General features: G+C 48.8%; 1 protein-coding gene and 1 long non-coding RNA gene across 3 annotated transcripts in view; one reads left to right on the top strand and one right to left on the bottom strand.

Annotated features, from left to right (window-relative positions):
- Positions 1-15,472, top strand: part of TRIM46 (tripartite motif containing 46) — an 18,821-nt gene extending 3,349 nt beyond the window's left edge. Inside the window, exons 2-10 of one of the 2 annotated variants that reach the window (XM_087914218.1) lie at positions 128-383; positions 1,751-2,097; positions 2,925-3,068; positions 4,154-4,249; positions 4,533-4,786; positions 5,980-6,101; positions 9,456-9,755; positions 10,880-11,177; positions 12,321-15,472. In XM_087914218.1, coding sequence (XP_087770344.1) covers positions 128-383; positions 1,751-2,097; positions 2,925-3,068; positions 4,154-4,249; positions 4,533-4,786; positions 5,980-6,101; positions 9,456-9,755; positions 10,880-11,177; positions 12,321-12,696 — 2,193 coding nt within the window. In that variant the 3' untranslated portion in view covers positions 12,697-15,472. The remainder of the gene's footprint in view (positions 1-127; positions 384-1,750; positions 2,098-2,924; positions 3,069-4,153; positions 4,250-4,532; positions 4,787-5,979; positions 6,102-9,455; positions 9,756-10,879; positions 11,178-12,320) is intronic. The other variant, XM_087914219.1, reaches the window with a different exon arrangement.
- Positions 14,039-18,156, bottom strand: LOC148124576 (uncharacterized). The gene is made up of 3 exons (XR_015739716.1): positions 18,000-18,156; positions 17,518-17,653; positions 14,039-14,276 (listed from the first exon to the last, which is right to left on the bottom strand). It is a non-coding gene; the product is annotated as an uncharacterized LOC148124576 (long non-coding RNA).
- Between the last annotated feature and the right edge of the window lie 4,903 nt (positions 18,157-23,059).

The following is a 23,059-nucleotide window of genomic DNA, read 5'->3' as shown; positions in this document are numbered from 1 at the left end:
GAATTATTTGCAAAAATGGCCTTTTTTTTTTTCCTTTCCCCCACCCCCGCTCTCCAACCTGGCCTTTCTCCTCCCTCCTCCTCCTCATTTTATTTTCTCTTTCTCTTATTTTATTTTATTTTTGCAGACGAGCATAAAAAATATGGAGAGAGAACTGCTGTGCCCGGTCTGCAAAGAAATGTACAAACAACCTCTGGTTTTGCCGTGCATGCACAACGCCTGCCACATCTGCGCCACCGAAGTCCTGCTCCAACAGGGCTACATCTGTCCTGATCCGACTTCGGAGCCCACCTCCCCGGCGTCCACTCCAGCCACGCGGAGTCCTCGTTTGGGGCGCCGGATCGTGCCAAAACCGGAGCGCCTGGACCGGCTTCTAAAATCAGGTTTTTTTATTATTATTATTTTGGGGGACTTCTTGGAAAATGCAGGCGGTCCTTGACTTACGACAGCAATTGGATACCCCGACGTTTCTGGCACTAAGTTTAGACAGTCGTTAAGTGAGTTGTGCTCTGTTTGGCGGCATGTTAAATGAATCCGCGCATTCCATCGATGTTTTCGAAGATAGTAACCAGGAGACTGAAGTTTCTGTTGTGCAAAATTCTAACTGGAGAGCATGATTGAGGATTCTTGGCTATGGAGGTGTCCCATTGGAGAATATAAATTAGGATACACCCAAGGGGTTCGGGGTGTGTGTGTGTGGAAAAACGGGGCCAAGGATGACAATTATGTGTCTTTCTAGAGTTGGTTGCACCCAGACAGTGCTGGCATGTTTACTCTCAATAAATCCTTCTGAAGTTTTGAAAATTTGACTCGAGACTCAGGATTTAATTTGGGGTGGAACTGCCGGAATCCTGACACCATAGTTAAGTCAGGAACGCGAATCTGGCTTCCCCGTTTGGCTTGCAAAAGGAGGCCGCAAAAAACCCGCCACAACCTCGTCATAAACGAGGCGGTGGCCAAGCGCCTGAATTTTGATCACATGATCACAGGGATCCTAGGGAGAGGCAGATATTTTTCTCACTCTGGGCACTCTTGAGAATGTATCTGCTGGGGTGGGGGGAGAGAAAAAACTCCGCTCTGGTGACAGGAAGGGCATCCGGCCAGTAAAACACTCGGCTCCATTCAGTTGCCTAGACTCCACCCCACAAGGGATTATCGGGGGTCGTTCAAAGAGGATAGATCGCAGGGATGCTGCCACGGCGTAAGTGTCACTTTTTTTCACCGCCGTCGTAACTTCAAACGGTCGCTAAACGGAGGACTTAGCTGTATACAGTCGCCAAGTGTTGAGAGGGCACAATCTTGAGGGCGCCAAGTCCACATTTGGACAGGAACCCGGAACCAAGCCCAAAGCAATTGTGGAGAGAAAGAGAAGTTCCAAGAATGGATCTTTTCACCTGACTGCTTAAGAGATAGACTGCTGCTGCTCATGGCAGTTCACTTTTTCCTCCTCGATCAATTTCCTAAGTAACATTTATTTCTCCTTTTTTTAATCCTCCTCCTCTTTTCATGATCCCATAAGTCCTTGCGTTGGGGTGGAGTTCGGGGGCAACGGAAGGGAGATGAGTGTTTTTACTGGCCGACTGCCCTTCCAGTTTCCGATGAGGAGTTTTGTCCGGCAGATATATTCTCATCGTGCCCAGAGAGAGAAATATCGGCTTCTACCGCCGCCTCCTGATTGTGAGGCCGCCGCAGCGCGCCATCTTTCTCCTTCGTAATCATGTCCCCCTCCCCCTCTTCCCTACCAACCCAGGTTTTGGCACCTATCCCGGCCGGAAACGGGGTAACGCCTTACACCCGCAGAGCGTCCTTTTTCCGTGCCCGCTGTGCCAGCGAGACGTGGACCTGGGCGAGCGAGGTTTGGGAAGCCTCTTCCGGAACCTGACCCTGGAGCGGGTGGTGGAGCGTTACCGCCACACCATCAACGTCAACGCGGCCATCATGTGCCAGTTCTGCAAGCCGCCGCAACTGGAAGCCACCAAGGGCTGCACCGAGTGCAAATCCAGCTTCTGCAACGAATGCTTCAAGCTTTACCACCCGTGGGGGACGCAGAAGGCGCAGCACGAACCGATCCCTCCCACGCTCACTTTCCGTCCCAAAGTAAGTCTCCCCTCCTCTCGCTTTCGGGGGGCTCAAAATCTGCCCCCCCTCAAATTTTCTTTCCTGAAGACTAGACCTCCAAGGTCCCCTCTTTGCTACGGCTGCATCTATTTTTATTCCTTAGATTTGAAGGGAAACATTCGTGTTTGTATTCCTGAAGGTTCATATCCTCGCTTTCGTTCAGGAAGTATGCAGGTTGTCCTCGTTTAGTGGCCACGCTTGTTGCCGTTTAATGACCCATCTTGTGGGGTGGAGTCTGGACAACTGAACGGAGCTGAGGCGGAGTTTCCCCCCCCCCATCCTCCTCCTCTTTTAATGATCCCATAATTCCTTGCCTTGGGGTGAAGTCGGAGGAACTGAATGGTGCTGAGTGTTTTTACTGGCCAACTGCCCTTCCAGTTTCCGATGAGGAGTTTTGTCCGGCAGATACATTCTCATCGTGCACACACAGAGAGAGAGAAATAATCTGCCTCTACTCGGGATCAAACTCACTGCCTCCTGATTGTGAGGCGTGAGCTCCACCTCTAGGCCAACGCACTCCTCGTTTAGTGACCACGCTTGGCGAAGTGAAAACCGCAACTGACGACCTTCCACTTTCTTTTGCTTTAACCAAGGTCACAAAACGCGAGGATTGGTCCGTCAGATTACTTTGCGACCGGCGTCGCAACTAAGAACGGTGGCAGGACGAGGCCGTCGCTAAACGAGGACTCCCTGTGTAGCGTTCTTGCTTCCTGTTTTTTTTTTCCTGATTCTCTCTCGCCTGCACAAGTTGCGGGTCAAAGTTGTGCGAAGCGCTCCAGCTGCCTTCGGTTTGTCTCCTTTTTCAGGGCCTGCTGTGTCCCGAACACCGAGAAGAAGTCACTCATTACTGCAAAACCTGCCAGCGGTTGGTGTGCCAGTTGTGCCGAGTTCGTCGCACACACACGAGTCATAAAATCACGCCTGTGCTCAGCGCCTACCAGGCTCTTAAGGTGAGCATTTTGGAGAAGCTCCACCGTTTTTCCCCCGTCTCCGGGTCATCAAAGTTTAGTCGGCCACCAAGTAGAAAGTCGGCTTGCTGTCAGAATTCCAGCGAATCGCCCCAATTAAATCATGATTCTCAAGCCAAGATTATATATGTATATATGTATATATATGTATTTGTATGTGTGCATGTGTGTGTGTGTATATATGGATCTTTGGTTATTCGGGTTTTCTCCCGCGTAAAATTGGAAGTATTTTGGTGATGTTTCGACGAAATCTCATTTGTCATCTTCAGGCTTGTGTCTTCGGCTTTGTGCTTCTTGGAGCACAAAGTACCCTTCTCCAAGAAGCACAGAGCCGAAGACACAAGCCTGAAGATGACGAATGAGATTTCGTCAAAACGTCGCCAAAATACTTCCAATTTTACGTGGGAGAAAACCCGAATAACCAAAGATCCACATACAAATACCCTCAAAAACCTCAGAAAACAAATATATATCTGTGAGCCTGACTCACACATGAACACTATACAGAAGCCTGATGATGGCAGATGAGATTCTGCTGAAACGTCGCTACAACTTTAAAAGCACAACTACAATGACGTGGGAAAATACCCAAACAAAGCTGAAAGCCATACATGTAAGTACCCATGAAAACTTAAGAATATATATATATATATATACACACACACACACACACACACACACACACACACACACACAGATACACATACACATACATACATACACATACACATACACATATATATACATACATATATACATATATATACACATACAGAGAGAGAGAGAGAGAGAAAGAGGGGGAGAGAGGGAGAGGGAGAGAGAAAGAAAGGGAGATAGAGAGAAAGAGAAAAAGAGAGATGAAGAGAGAGAGAGAGAGCGTGTTAGCCTGCTTTAGCTTGGCCAGAGTCTATCCCCGGGTGGGAAAACGCTAAATAAATCTTCTTGGAAGGATCGCAGAGGGTTTTCCTTTGGGTTTTTGGAGCCTGCTAGAGATCAGGGATCTTTAGGATCGCAGCCTCCTCACATTTGCTTCCCTGTTGTTGTTGTTTTTTCCTCCTCGCTCGCAGGAAAAGTTGACGAAAAGCCTAGCTTACATCCTGAGCAATCAAGACACCGTGCAGGCGCAAATCAACGAGTTAGAAGAGACCCTTCGGCTCACGGAGGTAACGTTGCTTTTTGGTTGCCATTTTGTCCGAAGTGAGATCAGGTCGCCTTGCTTGATCCAGGGGCTGGACTAGATGGCCTCTAAAGCCCCTTCCAGCTCTATTCCGATTGAAGGGTAGGAATAAGTCGAGGACGACCCGTATCCGTTTTTTTTTTTTTATCCGACGCTGGTTTAATCCGATATATAGTATTTGACGGGCAAAATGGCTGAAGGGAGGAAGGAACGAGCGGGTCCCCCCCACCCGCCACCCCGCGTGGTCCAGTTGTCCAATGTCCCCGCAGGTGAACGGCACCCAGGCCAAGGAAGAGATCGTCAGGCTGATGAACAATTTGAGCAGCCTGCTGGAGGAGAAGCGAGCCGCCCTGCTTAACGCCATCGAAGATTGCCGCCAAGACCGCGTCCGTCGCCTGCAAACCCAGCTGCAGGAACACCAGGCCATGATGGAAAATTCCGGAATGGTGGGCTACGCGCAGGAGGTCTTGAAGGAAACCGACCAGCCCTGTTTCGTCCAGGCCGCCAGGCAGCTTTATCACAGGTGCGTTCCGACGAAAAACAGCGCCCCCCCCCAAACCCCATTGGGGAGACAGGATTCGCTTAACGGCCATCTGATTCGCTTAACAACGATACGATCCCGCCGTCGGTGATTGCGGTAAGTCATTTCGTGGTCTTGATTCACTTAACGGCCGTCTGATTCACTTAACAACGGTATGATCCCGCTGTCAGTGATTGCGGTAAGTCATTTTGTGGACTGGATTCACTTAACGGCCATCTGATTCGCTTAACAACGGTACGATCCCGCCGTCGGTTATTGCGGTAAGTCATTTCGTGGTCTGGATTCACTTAACAGCTATCTGATTCACTTAACAATGGTATGATCCCGCTGTCAGTGATTGCGGTAAGTCATTTTGTGGTCTGGATTCACTTAACGGCTGTCTGATTCGCTTAATAACAGTACGATCCCACTGATGGTGATCAGGGTAAGTCATTTTGTGGGCTGGATTCACTTAATGGCCACCTGATTCGTTTAACAACTGTACAATCCCTTGGTCTTTAAGTCCCGGTGGTCATAAGTCGAGTCGGACCTGATCTGATGACAATTTTTAACAGCAATAAAAATTATCCAGTCAGGTCTGACTCGACTTACGACCGCCATGAATTAATAGTGGAAATTTCAGACCCAATTGTGGTCATAGGTTGAGGACTGCCTGTACAAGGCAAAGGTTTTATGTCTATAGTTAGTCCTCGGCTTAACGACAATTCATTTAGTGACCGTTGAAGGTTATGGCAACACTGAAAAAAAAAAAAAGGGATGGATTTTCAGACTGGTCAATATTCGGAGGTTGGGCCACAGATTCGTGTTCATGACGGTCGCAATGATCCCTGTTTTGCGACCATCGGACGAGCGAAGTCAACAGGGGAAGCCGGATTTGCTTAGCGACCGTGAGACTCACTTAACAACTGCATCGATTTACTTAAAACCACCGGGGCAAGGAAAATGGCTCCAAATTACCGCGACAAACGTCTCATTTAGCGACAGGCTTGATTGTGGTCGTATGCCGAGGACTTCCCGTACACTATAAATGTGGGTGGATGTCTCTCGCAACCCAGTAAGCGATGGTGGTTGATCTATACATTCAGGGAATTTCCCCCTGATTATTTTATTTTATTTTATTTTATTTTATTTTTTTCTTTATCTCTCTCAACTTGGCTGCTCCGGCCGGCCGGCAGGATCCTGAGAGCGACCGATTCCCTTCAGGCGTTCCGGCCAGCGGCCAGCGCCTCCTTCAGCCAATTCCAGGTGGACATCAGCCGAGAAGTGAAGCTGCTTACGGACCTCATTTTTATTAAAGGTGTGTAAAACAGCCGTCTTTAAATGAGGCTTGGAGACGACCCCAAATTATAATTTTTCCCCCCCCTCCAAAACATTAAAATGGCAGCTTATAGATTCATTCCCAAGTTACGGCTGCCGTTTCTGACGCCCTCTTTCCCAAGTCTCTTAACAGGCAGTCCTCATTTAGCGACTGCCTCATTTAGCGACCATGACGAGAAACTACCTTCGCAACCACTGAAGACCTTCGCGGGTCTTGTAAACGCGAAGTAAAACAGATCATTAGCACGGTCGGTGTTCTACTTAGCGACTGCCTTGCTCAGCGGCCCTGTGGTTGGTTCCCATTGTGGTCGCTAAGCGAGGATGACCTGTAAATGGCAGGCATGCTTGGTGGTTGCCAAGATAGTTTCAGAGTGCTTTGCATAGGGTTGTAAGTAGTAGCTTGTAGTAGATAAATTTTGTTTCCCAATTTTGGCGATTTTAAGGTGTAGGGACTTCAACTCCCAGAATCCCCTAGCTAGTGTGCCTCAAGATGGGTGGACTTCAACTCCCAGAATTCCCCAGCAAGCCATGTTGAAGTCTATATATCTTCCCCGGTGACTGGGGGATTCTGGGAGTCGAAGTCCACCCCTCTTAAAGGATGCCAGCTGGGGGATTCTGGGAGTTGAAGTCCAGATATTTTAAAGCATGCTAGCTGGGGAATTCTGGGAGTCGAAGCCCACCCATCTTAAAGGATGCCAGCTGGGGGATTCTGGGAGTTGAAGTCCAGATATTTTAAAGCATGCTAGCTGGGGAATTCTGGGAGTCGAAGTCCACCCCTCTTAAAGGATGCTGGCTAGGGAATTCTGGGAGTTGAAGCCCACCCCTCTTAAAGGATGCCAGCTGGGGGATTCTGGGAGTTGAAGTCCATCCATCTTAAAGCATGCTGGCTAGGGAATTCTGGGAGTCGAAGCCCACCTATCTTAAAGGATGCCAGCTGGGGGATTCTGGGAGTTGAAGTCCAGATATTTTAAAGCACGCTAGCTGGGGAATTCTGGGAGTGGGAGTCCACCCCTCTTCAAGGTTGCCAAGGTTGGGAATCACTGCTGTCGATCCAAAGATCTTAACATCTCAAAAGAGTTTTCTGCAACAGGCGTGCCAACTCTGTATTGTGAGCCCCTCGTGGCCTGTACTGTGTTGTTGTTGTTGTTTTTGTGTGTGTGTGTTGTGTACGTGTGTTGCATGACCTGTGGAAGAGCGGAAAGACCGTGGAGCTTGGAACCGTCGGCGTGGTGGTGAGTCCACCTTGGCCCCCTCACCTCCTTCTCCTCTACCTGTCCCCGAGAGGCTGTGGGGCTGCGCTTCGTTCCCGTCGCTTGTGTTGTCTCAATTCTCACAGTGCCTTCGCCCTAGACAGCTTGTCTCTCGGTTTTCCCTACCCATCGTCCGCAGCCAGCCCCAAGTTTGAGCCTGCCTCCATGGCCCCAATTCTCCCAGGTGGGCTTGGCTGTTGACCCACCCACTCGTCACACGGTCGTTAAATGAATCCGGATTGAGTCGCCAAAGGGGACCACCCATGACCCTCGGATGGCAGTTATAACCCCAATTAAACCGCGAGTCTCGAGCCAAACTTCCAAGACTTAAAAAGGATTTATTGAGAGTAAACTTGCCGACGCTGCCTGGGTGCAGCCGACTCTACAGACACATAATTCATTGTCACCTTTGACCCTGGTTTTCCCCCCCCACCCCACTGGGTGTATCCTAATTCATATTCTCCAATGGGACACCTCCATAGCCCAGAGTCATCCATCATATTCTCTCCAATTAGAATTTTGCTGCACCAGAAACTCCAGTCACCTAGTTAACTATCTTCGAAAACATTGATGGAATGCACTTTCGATTTCCAAGCTGCCGCACTGTTCCCCCACCCTTCCCTTCCTGATGGCAACCCTAAAAACGACCCTAGAAAATATTTTACCCGGTTGGGAACGGCCTGTAGTTTTGGAATGGATGGGTTTTAAGGCAGAGCGACGGCGGCTAGGGCGGCGTCCGTGAAGACGGCGGGAACCCTGGTGGTTTTGGTTCCCGCGGGAAGCCATGTTGGAGCCCGAGGTTTAATTGCGGTTTCCCGCCAGGTCGAAGCCCCCGCCCCGGGGCCCACTCCTGCCAGGTGTGAGGCTACTGACCCGTTTGCTTTACCTCTCTTTGTTTATAGGCTGGCTCTGCTGCTGAGACATCACCGCAGTTAAAACTGAGGCAAGTCACGTCCCACTCCACCGATCCCGCCCCTCCCCGGTCCTCTCCTTCCCCCTCTTCCTCCTCCTCCTCCTCCCTTCCACTGCATCCATCCCTGCCTCTCCTCTGCCATCCTCACCCAAACCCCATCCTGGGGCTTTCTGCTCTTTTGTTATTTTCCAACCCTTGCTTGCAGGGCCATGCTAGGGGGTGCATTATGGGACCTGTGGTTCCATAGAGCCTCTCGTCCGTCCGTACGGTGCGAGATCCAAATCCTGTAGTGATTTATTTGCAGATTTAACCAGGTGGCGAAGTGCCTTTGCCTAATCAAGCTAAAGGCAACCCCTAAAATGCAAAAAAAAAAAAAAGCTTACTTCTAATCATCATCTGTTTGCTTGCTGACTTCCTGTAACCCATGGCTTCTTTATTATTCATTTATTTAGCGTACGGCCCCTACAGCGGTCATGCAATCACTGGTAGACAAATGAAGTTTCAATAAAGCATCAGCAAATATCTATATATTAATTATATAAATATATCTATTAAATATATATATTTGCTGTCAACAACGGGCATAAGTGTGAAAAATGGCCCTAAGTCGCCATTATAATGCCCGGCGGTCATTCAACGAACTTTTGTAAGTTTGAGAATTCCCCGTAATTTTGGAATGAATTTCTTTGGAAGAAAACAGCAGAATCTGGTAAACGGCGGGAATCCTGGTTATTTCGGCCTCAACGGAAACTGTGTTGGAGCCAAAAGCTTGTTAGCTTTGACGGTGTCCCAAATCAGACTCTTTCCGCCTTTTTTGGGGGGGGGGGGGCATCTCTCCTCCCGTATCCTTGCACCATTCTCTCATTCATCTCCCTCTCCGTCTTTTTCTCTCTCTCTTCCCTCCTCCGCCTCCTTCCCTGATTTTACCCTTGACTTGCACTCAGTCTCTCTTGTGCCCTCCGGATTCTTCTCAGCAGCTTGCCTGTTTATCCCCACCCCACTTCCAGATTCTTGTCCTTCTCCCCCTCCGATGTTCCTCCGCTCCGCGGGACACGCCTGTGTCTTCTCCGCCTTCGGGACTTTGCCCTGGTAGTCTGCGGCCAGTCTGCCAAGCGCTCGCGCAACCATGGTGGTGACGTGGCGCGCCGCCCTCTCTCCTCTCCCGTTGCAGCCCCGGAGGCTCCCGTGATCGACACACAGAGGACCTACGCCTACGACCAGATCTTCCTCTGCTGGCGCCTGCCGCAGCATTCACCCGCCGCCTGGCACTACACGGTGGAGTTCCGGCGGGCCGAGCCCAAGGGCAAGGCCCTCAAACTCTGGCAGCGGCGGGAGGAAGTCCGAGGCACCAGCGCCATCGTGGAGTACGTGGACACGGATAGCGTGTACGTGCTGCGTGTCCGAGGGTACAACAAAGCTGGCTTCGGGGACTACAGCGAGGATATCTACCTCCGTACGCCGCCGGCACCCGGTAAACCTTTCTCTTGTCCTCCTCACTACTGACCCACATCGGGGGTTTTTCCCGGGCTGTTGTAACTTTGACCGGTCACGCAATGAAGGATTTGTAAGCAGGGGTGGGGATTCTACTGGTTCAGACCGGTTCTATAGAACCGGTTGTTACGATTCTGCGCTGTTTGGAGAACTGGCAAATTGCGCCACCGGCTGGCCCTTCCCTGCCCTGCCCGTTGGATTTATCAAGGGAAGCCTCTGCGGCCTCGGGAGGCTGAAAAATGGGCCTTCCGGAAATACCGGAAGTGCCCGTTTTCAGCCTCTGGAGTCCAGGGGAGGCTGTTTTTCGTGCTCCCAGGGGCTTGAGGGAAGCCTCTGCTGCCTCGGGAGGCTGAAAACAGGCCCGTTTGGGCACTTCCGGTATTTCCAGAAGGCCTTCAGTGGCTTCCCTGGAGCCTCCAGGAGGGCGAAAATGGCCTCAAATGGGCCGAAAATCAGCTGGGGGAGGCGCACGCATGCGCAGTGCAGGTAAGTTTGGCTGCGGCTCGCGTGCCTGCACAAATGGCTCTGCGTGACACCTATGGCACGCCGGCCATAGATTCGCCATCCTGGCTTTAGGCTCTTCCTAATTCTCGCGGCTCCTGTGCTCCTATGCTTTAGGCCCATGATGGTGAACCTATGGCAGGCAGGCGTACCACAGATGGCACACAGAGCCATTTGTGCTGCCACGCAAGTGCCGGCAAACTTGCCTCGCTGCGCAGGCGCGCGCCTCAGCTGATTTTCAGCCGGTTTGAGGCCTTTTTCGGCCTCCCTAAAGGCTTGAGGAAAGTTTCTGCAGGATGAAAAGGTTTCATCACTTTCTGTTTTTCCGGAAATACCGGAAGTGATGAAGCGGGCCTAGTTTTTGGCCTGCAAAGCCTGCAGAAGCCTTTGGAAGGCCGAAAAAGGCCTCAAACCGGCTGAAAATCAGCTGTGAGGTGCAGTGCAGTTAAGGGGACGGCGTGGGTGTTCGGGTGGGTGGATGGTGATTATGCGCGCATGCACAGGGGGCATGGGGGGGGGGTTAGCCACCGCTGCTTTAGGCTCTTCCTAATTCTTCTCCCCTCGCTTTTTTTTCGTCCCATTTCCCCCTTTTCCTCCCCAAAGTGCTGAATTTCTTTCTGGACAACCGGTGGGGTTTCAACCAAGAACGTCTGGCCATCAGCAAGGACCAGCGAGCCGTCCGCAGCGTCCCCGGTCTTCCCATGCTGTTTGCCGCCGAGCGTTTGATGACCAGCTGCCACCTCTCCGTTGACCTGGTGATCGGCGACGTGGCGGTGACTCAAGGGCGCAGCTACTGGGCCTGTTGCGTGGATCCCAGTTCCTATCTGGTCAAAGTGGGCGTAGGGCTGGAGAGCAAGTTACAGGAATGGTTCCAGGTGCCCCAAGACGTGACGAGCCCCAGGTGAGCAAATAATTCCGAAAGGCGGAGACGGAATTAAGTTCGGAACTTGTTTAATGGCATCTCCGAAGATCTAGGTCGTAAAACAGGAGGGAAAGTTCCCTCAACAACATTGAGCAACGGAAATGGGAGGGTCTCAATTGTGATGGCCAGTCAAGGGCTACCTAGCTGTACATTGGTTTATTCTTGTCGGCTGTGGGGTTGGACTAGATGACCTAGCTAACCCCCAAGAAGATAGGCTCAAGATCCAGATGGATCTTGGCAGGCCGGAACCTTGGGCCGTATCTAATAAATGAAATTCAGTGTAGAGAAAAGTAAAGTCCTACACTTAGGCAAGAAAAACCCAAAGGACGCATATAAACTGGGTGAAACCAGGCTCAATAGCAGGAACTGTGAGGGGGATTTTGGAGTCTTAGTGGACAACCAGCTAAATAGGAGCCAGCCGTGTGCAGCAGCAGCCAAAAAAGCCAGTGTGATCCTAAATTGCATTAACAGAGGAATACAATCGAGGTCAAGGGAGGTACTAAGACCACTCTATAAAGCCTTAGTAAGGCCACACCTGGAGTACTATACCCAGTTTTGGTCACCACACTGTAAAAAAGAAAGAGGTTGAGGCTCTAGAAAAAGTGCAGAGAAGAACAACCAGGAGGATGAGGGGACTGGAGGCTCAAACATACGACGGACGGTTGCAGGAACCGGGCCTGGCTAGTCTAGGGAAGAGAAGGACCAGGGGAGACAGGAGAGCATCTTCCAGTATTTGAGGGGCTGCCCCAGAGAGAAGGAAGGGGTCAATAATGGATGGAAACTGAACAAGGAGAGATTCAACCTGGAAATAAGGAGGAATTTTCTGACAGTGAGAACCATCAACCCATGGAACAGAAGTTGCCTTCAGAAGTTGTGGGAGCTTCATCCCTGGAGGCTTTCCAGAAGGAGACTGGACCGCCATTTGTCAGAAATGGTGTAGGGTCTCCTGCTTGGGCAGGGGGTGGGACTAGATGACCTATAAGGTCCCTTCCAACTCTGTCAATCTGTTATCTGTGAAAATTCACGAAAGGATAATGGACATTTTGCTTTTTCCTTCCAAGAAGCGGTATTCTACCCTGTAATCGAGCGTTTGTTTGTTTGTTTGTTTGTTCCCTGGATCAGGTACGACCCGGATAGCGGGCACGACAGCGGCGCTGAGGATACCACATTGGAGTCCTCGCCGCCCTTCGCCTTCCTGACCATCGGCATGGGCAAAATCCTCCTTTCCCACGGCGTCTCGCTCACCTCGCGGGATGCTGGCAACGCCACCGTGCCCTTGCCGCCCCGCGTCGGCATCTGCCTCGACTACGAGCACAGCAAAGTGACGTTCTTCGACGCCGTCTCCTTCCGCAGCCTTTTGGAGTGCGGGGTAGACTGCTCGGGCCCCGTCTGCCCAGCCTTCTGCTTCATCGGCGGCGGCGCCTTGCACCTTCAAGAGCTGGTGGTCGGCCGTCAGGAACGGAAAGTCACCATCAGCGGCTTCTCCAAGCTGGACTGAATTTGCCGTCGGCTGATTCCAAGCGTGTTCGGGGAAGAGAACCAACCAGCAGAGGGGATTTGGGGGGTGGGGTCTTGTGTGGTGGTGTGGGGGGGTTGTTTCTCCAGCCCCTGCTTGCAACAAAAACAAGGAAAATATCTCTACGTATAGAGTAAACGAAGAGAGGATTTCAGCGGTAGGAACAGGGCAGAGCTTATAGTTGAGCAATGCTGCCCTCTAGTGTACTCCCAACAGATAAGACTTTTTAAATTCAGATGGTGGTACCACCCTCTTCCTCCATACCTCCTCCATAAATATTGACCATCCCAGCTGTGGGGACTGAGAGCAGCTTTCCTTCCACCCACAGCCGCCCCTCAAAGGGGGATTTTTAAAACTATCCGACGTCTTTTCTCTGTTTTCTTCTCATCTTCTTCATCGCACCCCCCTTAAACTTCCGGCGGAGGGGGGTGGGACTGGGGAAATCCAGATTTTTTTTCCCACCCTTTCGCCCGTCTGGAGCAAGAATCTCAGTTGAGAAGAGACAAACATGTCCCCTTTTCCCCCCACCCCACCCCCAAAAAACCCCTTGTTTGGAGCATGGCTGAGTTTGGAATGGCTTCTAATGCCTTTCTTCCCCCCGACTCCCCACGTTTTGCGTTGAAAATGATTTTAAAAAAGATTGCGAAACGCCATCCTTCCCTTCAACCTCTGTCAACCTCTGTCTCTTTACCCATTAGGACAATCCGTCCTTGTTTGTACTTCTGATGTAATCCTCGTTTTAAATTAATCTCTCGTTTTTATTTCATTTTTAAATTCCTTGTCACGCTCCTGTGAATCGCTCCGTAACTCGTTCCCTAATTTTTCGCCAACTTCCTTTTTTTTCCCCCACCCGCTTTGGCTGTTAAAACAGGCCGGTTGCGATTAATTGTACCCTCTCTCACAAACTAAAAGCACCTGGGAAGATAACCATGTTTTAAAAAATTTTCCTAGCGTTTCCTCGCTAGAGTTTTGCTTCTCTCCGGATCGATCGAACATCGATCCCCCGGTGAGAAGTTATCGCCGAAACTCGCAAATGATGTCCAAATGGATTTTAATTTTTGCTTCCGAAATTTTTCAGCTGCAAACGGGGCGTGAATTTCCCCTAATTCCCCTAATCAAAATGACCCCCCCCTTTTTTTTTCTTTCTTAAAACAATGCTAATATATCATTCCCAATAGTTTCCTTCTCGTAAAACTAAACACAACCAAGTCTTTGTTGTGTGTCACTTCTTGGTTTTTTCTACGCCAAAGCTGGTTTGACATCCTGAATTTCAGGTTTAGCTCGGGATGCGTTTGATCTTCCACCGTAACAAAAGCAGGGGGCGGAGAGTAAAAATTGGCTTTTATTTTTATTTTTTTGCAAAACAAGGATGTTCCCGTGGATGTTTTCTCGTCTCTTGCTGTTGCTTGATGTAAAATACAAAACAAAACACAAAAACCAACCCTAATGAAAAACTGCCGTCTTTCTGCCCTGCTCGGAAATTGCTCCTGATGGGAATCCTGAACTATTCTGCCGCAGATAGTCTTCGGTTTACGACGGTTCTTTCCGAGATAACGACGGGGCTGGGGAAAAAAAAAAAGCGGATTTTTGCAACCATGGCCTTGTTCCCCGCTACGACGACGCGATTGACAAATTTGTGCGCTTGGCTGTTCCTCACGAATCGATGACGGTTGCAATTCCCCCCACCTCCTGGAATTGGGCCAATGGCGACCGTACCCCGTTTGGCTTCCAATAACCAACCCCCACGAGGAATTCGCTTAATGACCGCGGGGATTGGCAGAACGACCTGGCACCAAAAGAAAAGGAAAAAAAAGGAAAGAAAGATGCCACTTGTTTAACGACCAGGATGGAAATCCCGGTTGCCATTAGGGTCATATGTCCAATCGCTAGCTGGGATTTTTCCCAGGCTGAACTGAAGTTCAACAGGTGCAGAGCATGGTGAAAAATGTACAGGAGAGTTGATTTGGTTTTAGTTTCTGAAAATGGGACTGTTTTGTAAGTATTGAGGTGTTTGTGAAAATATGGTGCCTGGTAGAATATATTACCTAAATTACCCCTGTTTTCATCAAACTTCCTTCTTGGGGCCTGGATTATTATTATTATTACTACTATTTTTTTTTTTTGTCTTCTTCCCAGCCGTGCTGGATTGTGCTGTTGGTGTTGTTGCAGAATTTGTGGTTGCAAAAAAGAAAAGGGGTTACGGGAGGCGCCAAGAAGCTGGCGTGGGGGCTCGGCGGACATCGGAGAGATCACCCAAGTGATCTTTCTCTGGTCCCCAGGCAGGGTTTTTTGTGTGTGTGTCGTTGTTTTGTTTTGGCAAGGAAAGCGAGCAAACCAGCATTAATCCAAGCACAGGTGGTGAGTTCGAAAACCCAACAACATCGTGGCAATCGCTGTGCGTTGCCACAGAAAGAGCCTTGGGGGGGGGGGGACTATCACTCCATCCACACACACACAGAGCCCTAATGTTGGGTTTTTTTTTTAAAAAAAAAAAAGAAATTTAGGACTCCTCCTCCCTGCCCTTCCACTGTGAGGACTAGAATCTTGCTTCTTAAGGAGAGAACCGCACCATCACAACAAGAGAGCCGGCTCGCAACCTAGGTTGAAAATGGACCTTGCGGTGGATAAGAGAGAGTTTGATGGGGCAGACACCTTGCTACGTTCCTCCTCCTCCTCTTTTTTTTTCTTTCTTTCTTCCCCCCTCATTTCTTTGGCCAGATTGTTAACTTAAAAATAAACACAATGAATAAAGTTTGAATTGTTGGCTGTGGTTGAAGTTTTTAAAAGGCTTTGAACGGAGGGTGTCGTTCTAATCTGAGCCTGCAGAGGGTGACGTGACCCTAAGATGCTACAGAATAAATTCTCTTTTTTCTTTTTTTCCCCCAGGGAAAGTTTTAGTTTTTCTGGGATCATGGAGGCACCTTGTGAATTCCCATTCTTGGTTAAAGCAGTTTGTTGCTGTTGCACAGCCATGCAAAGCTAGATTAGCTCCCTCCGGGGAGTTGTAGTCCATCTAAACTTAGTTACCGTTGTGTCGCTGATGTTCCTGTGGGTAATGTCTGTCTGTAATAGAAATTAAGAAGGGGAAATGTCCTTTGTTCACTGGGAGGGGGAAATAGTTGGAAACAGCTGGGTTTGGAGAAGGGAGGAACAAACCACTGGCAGCTGAAGTCCTGGGCGTGATTAAATTCACACATCGTTCGTTCAAATACCTTTAGATGGACTCCAACTCCCAGAATTCCCCTGCCAATATAGATTGACTCCAACTCCCAGTATTCCCCTGCCAACATAGATGGACTTCAACTCCCAGAATTGCCCTGCCAACATGGATGGACTTCAACTCCCAGAATTCCCCCGTCAATATGGATGGACTTCAACTCCCAGAATTCCCCCGTCAACATGGATGGACTTCAACTCCCAGAATTCCCCTGCCAACAGATGGACTTCAACTCCCAGAATTCCCCCGTCAACATAGATGGACTCCAACTCCCAGATTTCCCCCGTCAACATAGATGGACTCCAACTCCCAGAATTCCCCGTCAATATGGATGGACTCCAACTCCCAGAATTCCCCCGCCAACATGGATGGACTTCAACTCCCAGAATTCCCCCGTCAACATAGATGGACTCCAACTCCCAGAATTCCCCCGTCAACATAGATGGACTCCAACTCCCAGAATTCCCCCATCGATATGAGCCAAAGGTGCTTTTTCAAGAGAAACTTCAACATCTGGAGTTCTGCCAAACTCCGGTGGACTTCAGATTTCAGAATTTCCCCCTGGACTTCAGTCCCTAGAAATTACCCTCCACCAGGCTGGTGGACTTTGAAGAGACGGGATTATTCTGATTTTAATCTACGTGGCATACAAAGTGGCCGATGTAGCGTAAATCTAATCTACTCAGTGCAGAATTAACCTCGGCAAAAGAACGAGACGTTCTTGGCAGGCTGGTCTCCACCTCGGATCTGTGTGCAACCCCGACTGGCGTGGGATGCCCCCCGCCAAACGGGCCCCGTCGCTCTCTGGCCCGAAGGACTCCGTGCCCCTTTGGCGGGACGAGGGGCTCCCGGCTTCTTCTCTCCTGCTGGCGCACGAGACCCTCCCACCCAGGACAGAGTGTGAGCACTTTCAGCCCAAGCAAGGGAGACCAGCTGCCCTCTTTTTGCCCGGATCCGGGCCCGAAGCTGACGGGAAGCGTCTCTCCGAATGGCCTTTGGCTGGGAATGGCATGGCGGTTGTGGGTTTTGCTTCCACTCTTTTGCAAAGCAATAAAGACTTTGCAGAGAGAGGGAGAGAGAGAGAGAGAGAGATGAGAGAGATGAGAGAGAGAGAAAGAGAGAGAGAGATGAGAAAGAGAGATGAGAGAGAGAGATGAGAGGGAGAGAGATGAGAGAGAGAGAGATGAGAGAGGAGAGAGAGAATGAGAAAGAGATGAGAGAGAGAGAAAGAGAGAGATGAGAAAGAGATGAAAGGGAGAGAGATGAGAGAGAGAGAGATGAGAGGGAGAGAAAGAGAGAGATGAGAAAGAGATGAAAGGGAGAGAGATGAGAGAGAGAAAGAGATGAGAGGGAGAGAGATGAGAGAGAAAGAGAGAGAAAGAGAGAGAGAGAAAGAGACAGAGAGAGATGAGAAAGAGAGAATTGAGAGAGAGAGAGAGAGAGAGAGAGAGAGAGAAGAGGAAGAGGAAATTTAATTATGCTTTGTTTTCTTGTACCCACACACACATTTTTTTCTGCAGCCAAACCTCCTAACATGGCCCCAAAGAGTAGATACCTACCCAACGTAGGTAAAGTGGTGACTTTACCTAGTTTGGGTCATGAATCGTCTTCAAGGAAACCACCAAGCTCAGAGACCGCCGAGGACCCCACCGTCCTCCTCCTCTCCACAAACCCCACTCTCTTCTTGCGCTGATGATGTGACCTAGTTGGGTCATGAAACGTCTGCAAGAAAACAAGTAAGTTCAGAGAGCACTAAGGACGTACAGTCTTCCTCCTCCTCCTCCTCCTCCTCCTCCATCCCCTCTCCACAAACTCCCCTCCATTGTAGCCCTGGTGACATTACCTAGTCTTGTAATAAAACGTCTCCCAAAAAACCAGTTCCCCCGCCCAAAGAGCACCAAGGACCCCTCAGCTCAACCCCGAGCCACCCATATTCTCGTTTTTGGGAGCAACTTCCTAGATTCCTCAAACCCCAAATCCTTTCCCCTTCCGGAAATTTCCACGGGCACCCAGGCCAGGCCAATCTTTTCGCCACCTCTTTTCTCCTTCCCCCACGGAAAAGACACACCTGTCGTTCAGGTATACCTGCCCACCCGTTTCCTTTGCTAATGGACACGAAGAAAGGGGGCCCCCCCTGCAAAGCCCCATCTTGGGACTTCTGACGTCTCCTCAGGACGAAACTCGAACTGGGAGGGGCCCCGTCCGAAAAACTAACGCATGTCCAAAAAAAAAAAAACCCTCAACATTCTTGGGGCCGGTGACGGGCGCCCATTTCCCGCTTTTTCAGTCTGTTTCCTTGTTACTCAATTTTGGATAAACCTCAGATTAGGTGGTGGCGTGGTTCCACCGTTCGGGTGGGGCAAAGCGAATGGAAGGGAAAGCGTCCTGTTTGAAAACCTCCGGTTGGTCGTAAGCCGAGGACTGACTCTATATGTTGAGACTCTGGAAAGAGTGCAGAGAAGAGCAACAAAGAGGATTAAGGGGACTGGAGGCTCAAACATACGACGGACGGTTGCAGGAACTGGATATGGCTAGTCTAGGGAAGAGAAGGACCAAGGGAGACAGGACAACAGCCTTCCAATATTTGAGGGTGGCGGGTTGGACTAGATGACCTACAAGGTCCCTTCCAACTCGGTTAATTTGACTTTAATCTGATTTTAATGAACAAAAGGACCAGGGGAGACAGGAGAGCAGTCTTCCAATATTGGAGGGGCTGCCCCAGAGAGGAGGAAAGTGGGGTCAAGCTATTTTTCAAGGCACCTTTGAAGGCCGGACAAGGAATAATGGATGGAAACTGCCCAAGAAGAGATTCAACTTGGAAATAAGGAGGAATTTTCTGACAGGGAGAACCATCAACCCATGGAACAGAAGTTGCCTTCGGAAGTTGTGGGAGCTTCATCCCTGGAGGCTTTCAAGAAGAGACTGGACTGCCATCTGTCAGAAATGGTGTAGGGGGGGGTTGGACTAGATGACCTACAAGGTCCCTTCCAACTCTGATTATCTGTTATCTGTTAGGTGAAGCGAGAAGCAGAGATCGAACGTGGTTACGTGGAGATGATGAGGATGATGATGATAAGATGTTGGATAACCATTTGTCTGAAGTGGTATAAGGTTGCCTGCCTAAGGGGTTGGACTAGAAGACCTCCAAGGTCCCTTCCAACTCTGTTATTCTATCCTATCCTGGGCAGAAACCAGGCCTTTGGAACACCAGACCTGGTTTTTGCATGAATTACAGCTCGTTCTCCACTTATGACCGATCACTTAGTCACTAAACTTGCAACGCAGAGATACCTAAAACCCTGTTTCAAAATTATGATGGCTCACCCCACCCCGCCACATCCCTGGTCACCTGGTCACATTTTGGACACCTGACCACTGTCCTGGAATGACGGCCATTGGTAGTTTCCCACAGTCAACACCGACCGTGTTTTGCATTTATTTTGCTGAAAAAAATCAGCATTGACTTCTGATTTTCAAGGGGAAAAAGAAACAACAAGCAAGATTGGGTTGGCTTAACGATGGCTGGGTTTGTTTAACAACCATCCCTTTGGTTTGACGATGGCGGTTGTTCATTTAATGACCGTTGCTAACTATAACAGGTGATAAAACCGGACAGGTGCACTTGGGCATTTAATTTAATTAACTTTAATCGGCCTTGTGACTTAGGATGTAATACAGGCGGTTCTCGACTTACAACGGTCCGTTTACTGACCATCCAAAGTTACAACAGCACTGGAAAAAAAAGGGGACTTGGGACCGCATTTCGCACTTACGACTGTCGCAGGAGCCCCGTGGTCACAATTCAGGCGCTTGGCCACAGACTCATAATTATGATGGCCGCGGTAGTCTCCCGGGCTCACACGATCCACTTTGGCGAACATCCGACGTGCTAAGTCCACACGGGGGAGCCAGATTCACTTAACAACCGTGTTTCCCACTTAACAATGGCAGAGAGATTCCTTTAATGACCACGGCAAGAAAGATGGTGGCAAAGGGGCACAAAACTGCACGAACGGCTTGCTTTGCTACAGAAATTGGGGGCTCCCTTGTGGCTGTACGTTGAGGACTCCCTGTTTTGCAAGAACTTGGGTCTTCCCCACCCCGCCCACCCCGGATGTATCTTCTTCATCCATAGTCAAGAGTCATCAATCATGCTCTCCAGTAATAATCTTGTGCGCCAGAAGCTTCGGTTGCCTAGAAATTACCCGAAGCATTTAAGGAATGCACTGCTTTCCCCCATTCCCTTTCTGCTGGCAACTCTAAAAGATCCAAAAATATTTTTGAGTTGACATTTGGCTCCCCTCACTTCTTGAAGGTGATTTGTACAACAATAACAAAAAGAAAACAATTTATTGCAGGTATAGAACTTAGGGTTACGAAACACATACACACCCCCAGGCTTCAAGCAAGGGGTTGAGCTAAATGACCACTTGTGTTCCCCTCCCTGGCTTTAACATCTTGCGAGTCTACGCGTCCAGGAATTAAACTACGCAGCTCAATCTTCTCGGCCCCGAGTAGCACAAAAAGAGGAACACAAAATATATATCTTTTATTTCAATTTATTTCGTAAGGTTTCTTTCTCCGGCTGACTTTTCGTTGAAGTTGAAGCTGGGCCAACCTCATTCTTTCTCTCCTCCCAACCCTTCAGTCCTATTTCTTATTTTTTTTCTTCTTCTTCTTCTGCGCTAATTCAAACATTTAATTGTATTTCCTCATTTTTTCTCTGCCCGCTGGGTGTTGGCAGCATCCCCAAGGTTGGAAGGGAAACGAAACAAAAAAAATTAAAAAAAAACCCAACCAACCACCGAAACTGCCATATTTCAGAAGAATTGCTTGGATCCAGTTTCTCCCCCAGAATTCTTTATTAAAAGTATTTATTTTAAATGTATTTATGATTTATGAAAGGGGCTCATTTTGTCGCAGGAACAATTCATGAGAAATGGGGACTGTGGAGGTGTGTGCATGCCTACACTTAACGTAAATTGAAAAACACACTTTGCACATGGATTCAGGATCAAAGCAGTTACGCGCCGTGCGTGGCGTGCATTCAAAGCCAGTCCTCCACTTATGACCACCTGCAAGCCTGACATTTGTGTTGCTAAGGGAGACAGGCGAGTTTCGAACCCCATTTTACGCCACGTCCTTCCACCGTTGTTAAGTGAATTTTTTTTGCAGTCGTTAATCTGGTCTTCAACGTGCAATCACAACCGAGCCCGACATTTGTGTGGCTAAACAAGACAGTCATTGGGTGAGTTTCGAACCCCATTCTATGCCCATTCCTGCCACTGTTGTTAAGTGAATTTCTGCCGTGATTAAGCTAAGCCTTCAACTGACAATCGAGCCCAACGTTTCTGTTGCTAAATGAGACATTTGTCAAGTGAGTTTTGCCCCATGGAATGAACTTCCTTGCTACTGTTGTTAAGTGGATCGCCGTTGCTGTGAAGTCAGTCACACGGTTGTTCAGTGAAACTGGCTTCCCCAGTGATGTGGCTTGATCAGAAGGTCGTAAAACGGGAATCACCTGACACACACACACACCCCAGTGTCACTGCGACCGTCGTAAATATGAATCAGTCACAAGCGTCTGAATTTTGTTCATGCGGCCAACGGGGAGGGCTGCAAGCGGTCGTAAGTCTGAAAAACCACCCTAAATCGCACTTTTTCCCCCCGTACCATTGTACTAAATGAACTGTTGTAAGTGGAGGCAAGGGGGAAGGGGTTGGACTAGATGACTTCCGAGGTGCCCTCCAACTCTTGTTCATCTGTAATCTGTGCTCTAACTGAACCCATTATTATTTTTTTGCCGTGTTTTTCTGCCATCCATCCTGCTGCAACAAAGCTGAATTTCTTCCAGGTTTTTCAAGCCTGGCTCCCGTGGATTGTGGTTTTTATGTTGTTGTGGTTTTAAAAACAAAAGAAAAACAAGTTTGCGTTGCGTTGGATACTCCGTTGGCCAAGACGTTGATTCTATTTTTTCCCCCTTTCTTTAAACCTGGCCAGCTCTCAGGAGCTTAAAAGTCTCGGTCTGCTGAAGGCAAACCTTGTTTGTCTTGGGTTTCTAAAGGTGGCTTATCCTTTCTTTTGCCCACAATAGCTAAATTTGCTCACAAAGGTGCCAATCAATAGGCAAACCGCCTGTTGTCAGAGGAAGAATAGGTGCAGGAAAAAGAAAAAATCCCAACCTTGGGGCAATGCTTTTTCCCTCTCTTTAAAACAAGTTTCTATCGATTTCATTTTAATGTATATATAGTATATACAACTAGCTGGATACTCATGTGCTTCGCTACAAAACTATGTGGTTGGGCTTAGTTTTGGGGGAGGAAAATAAGGGGGGAAAAAAATATCGGCCTCTGCCTACCAGCATCCATCACTATTCATCTGGCTAGTGCGTGAGAGAATGGAGGGATGTTTGGAAAACGAAACAGTATTTGCTGCGTGAACAAGAAAGGGACAGCAAGGAGCCTTGGGTGTGGCTTAGCTCAACTGTTCTGGACTAAAGCTGCTTGGGGCTGTGAAACTGAAACTCCTCTGCTTGTGTTTTGAATTTGGAACAGATTTCTTTCCAGGTGGGGAGGAGGAGTAGAACTCCTTAGCATCAGAGCCTGTTTAATAATAATAATAACAATAATAATAATAGTAGTAGTAGTAATAATATATATATATATATATATATATATATATATATATATATATATATATATATATATATATATATAATATTATATATATTATATATATATATATAATATATATATTATTATTATATATTATTCAAATTAGCGGCCCACTTTTAAAAACAACAAACCATTCAAAATGCAAAATGGAGGCCTAATGTCTTCCAAAGGGCCGGCAACGGTCGATAAGCGTGAAAAACCCATGTCCCTTTTTTCAGTGCCGTCATGTAATTTCGAACGGCTACTAAGTGAATTGTTGGGATCGTGCAATAGCAGTCGTGATCGAGTAGCGCGCAGGAAAGAAAATAATAATCCTAAATTCTCCTTTTTTGTCTTCCAATGATCTTTATTTTGTAAAAAAAGAAAAAACAATTCCTAATTTGGCTTGCATTCCCCCGCCCCCAAAGACCCAATGTGGTGGGGCGGGGTGAGGAAGGGCTGCTGGGTGACCCTT

This window comes from Pseudonaja textilis, chromosome 16 (assembly GCF_049901715.1).
Source record: "Pseudonaja textilis isolate UNSWEBS1 chromosome 16, rPseTex1.2, whole genome shotgun sequence".
NCBI classification, from domain to species: domain Eukaryota; kingdom Metazoa; phylum Chordata; class Lepidosauria; order Squamata; family Elapidae; genus Pseudonaja; species Pseudonaja textilis.
Note: the sequence above shows the minus strand (reverse complement) of the source record. Positions and strands in the feature narration are given on the sequence as shown.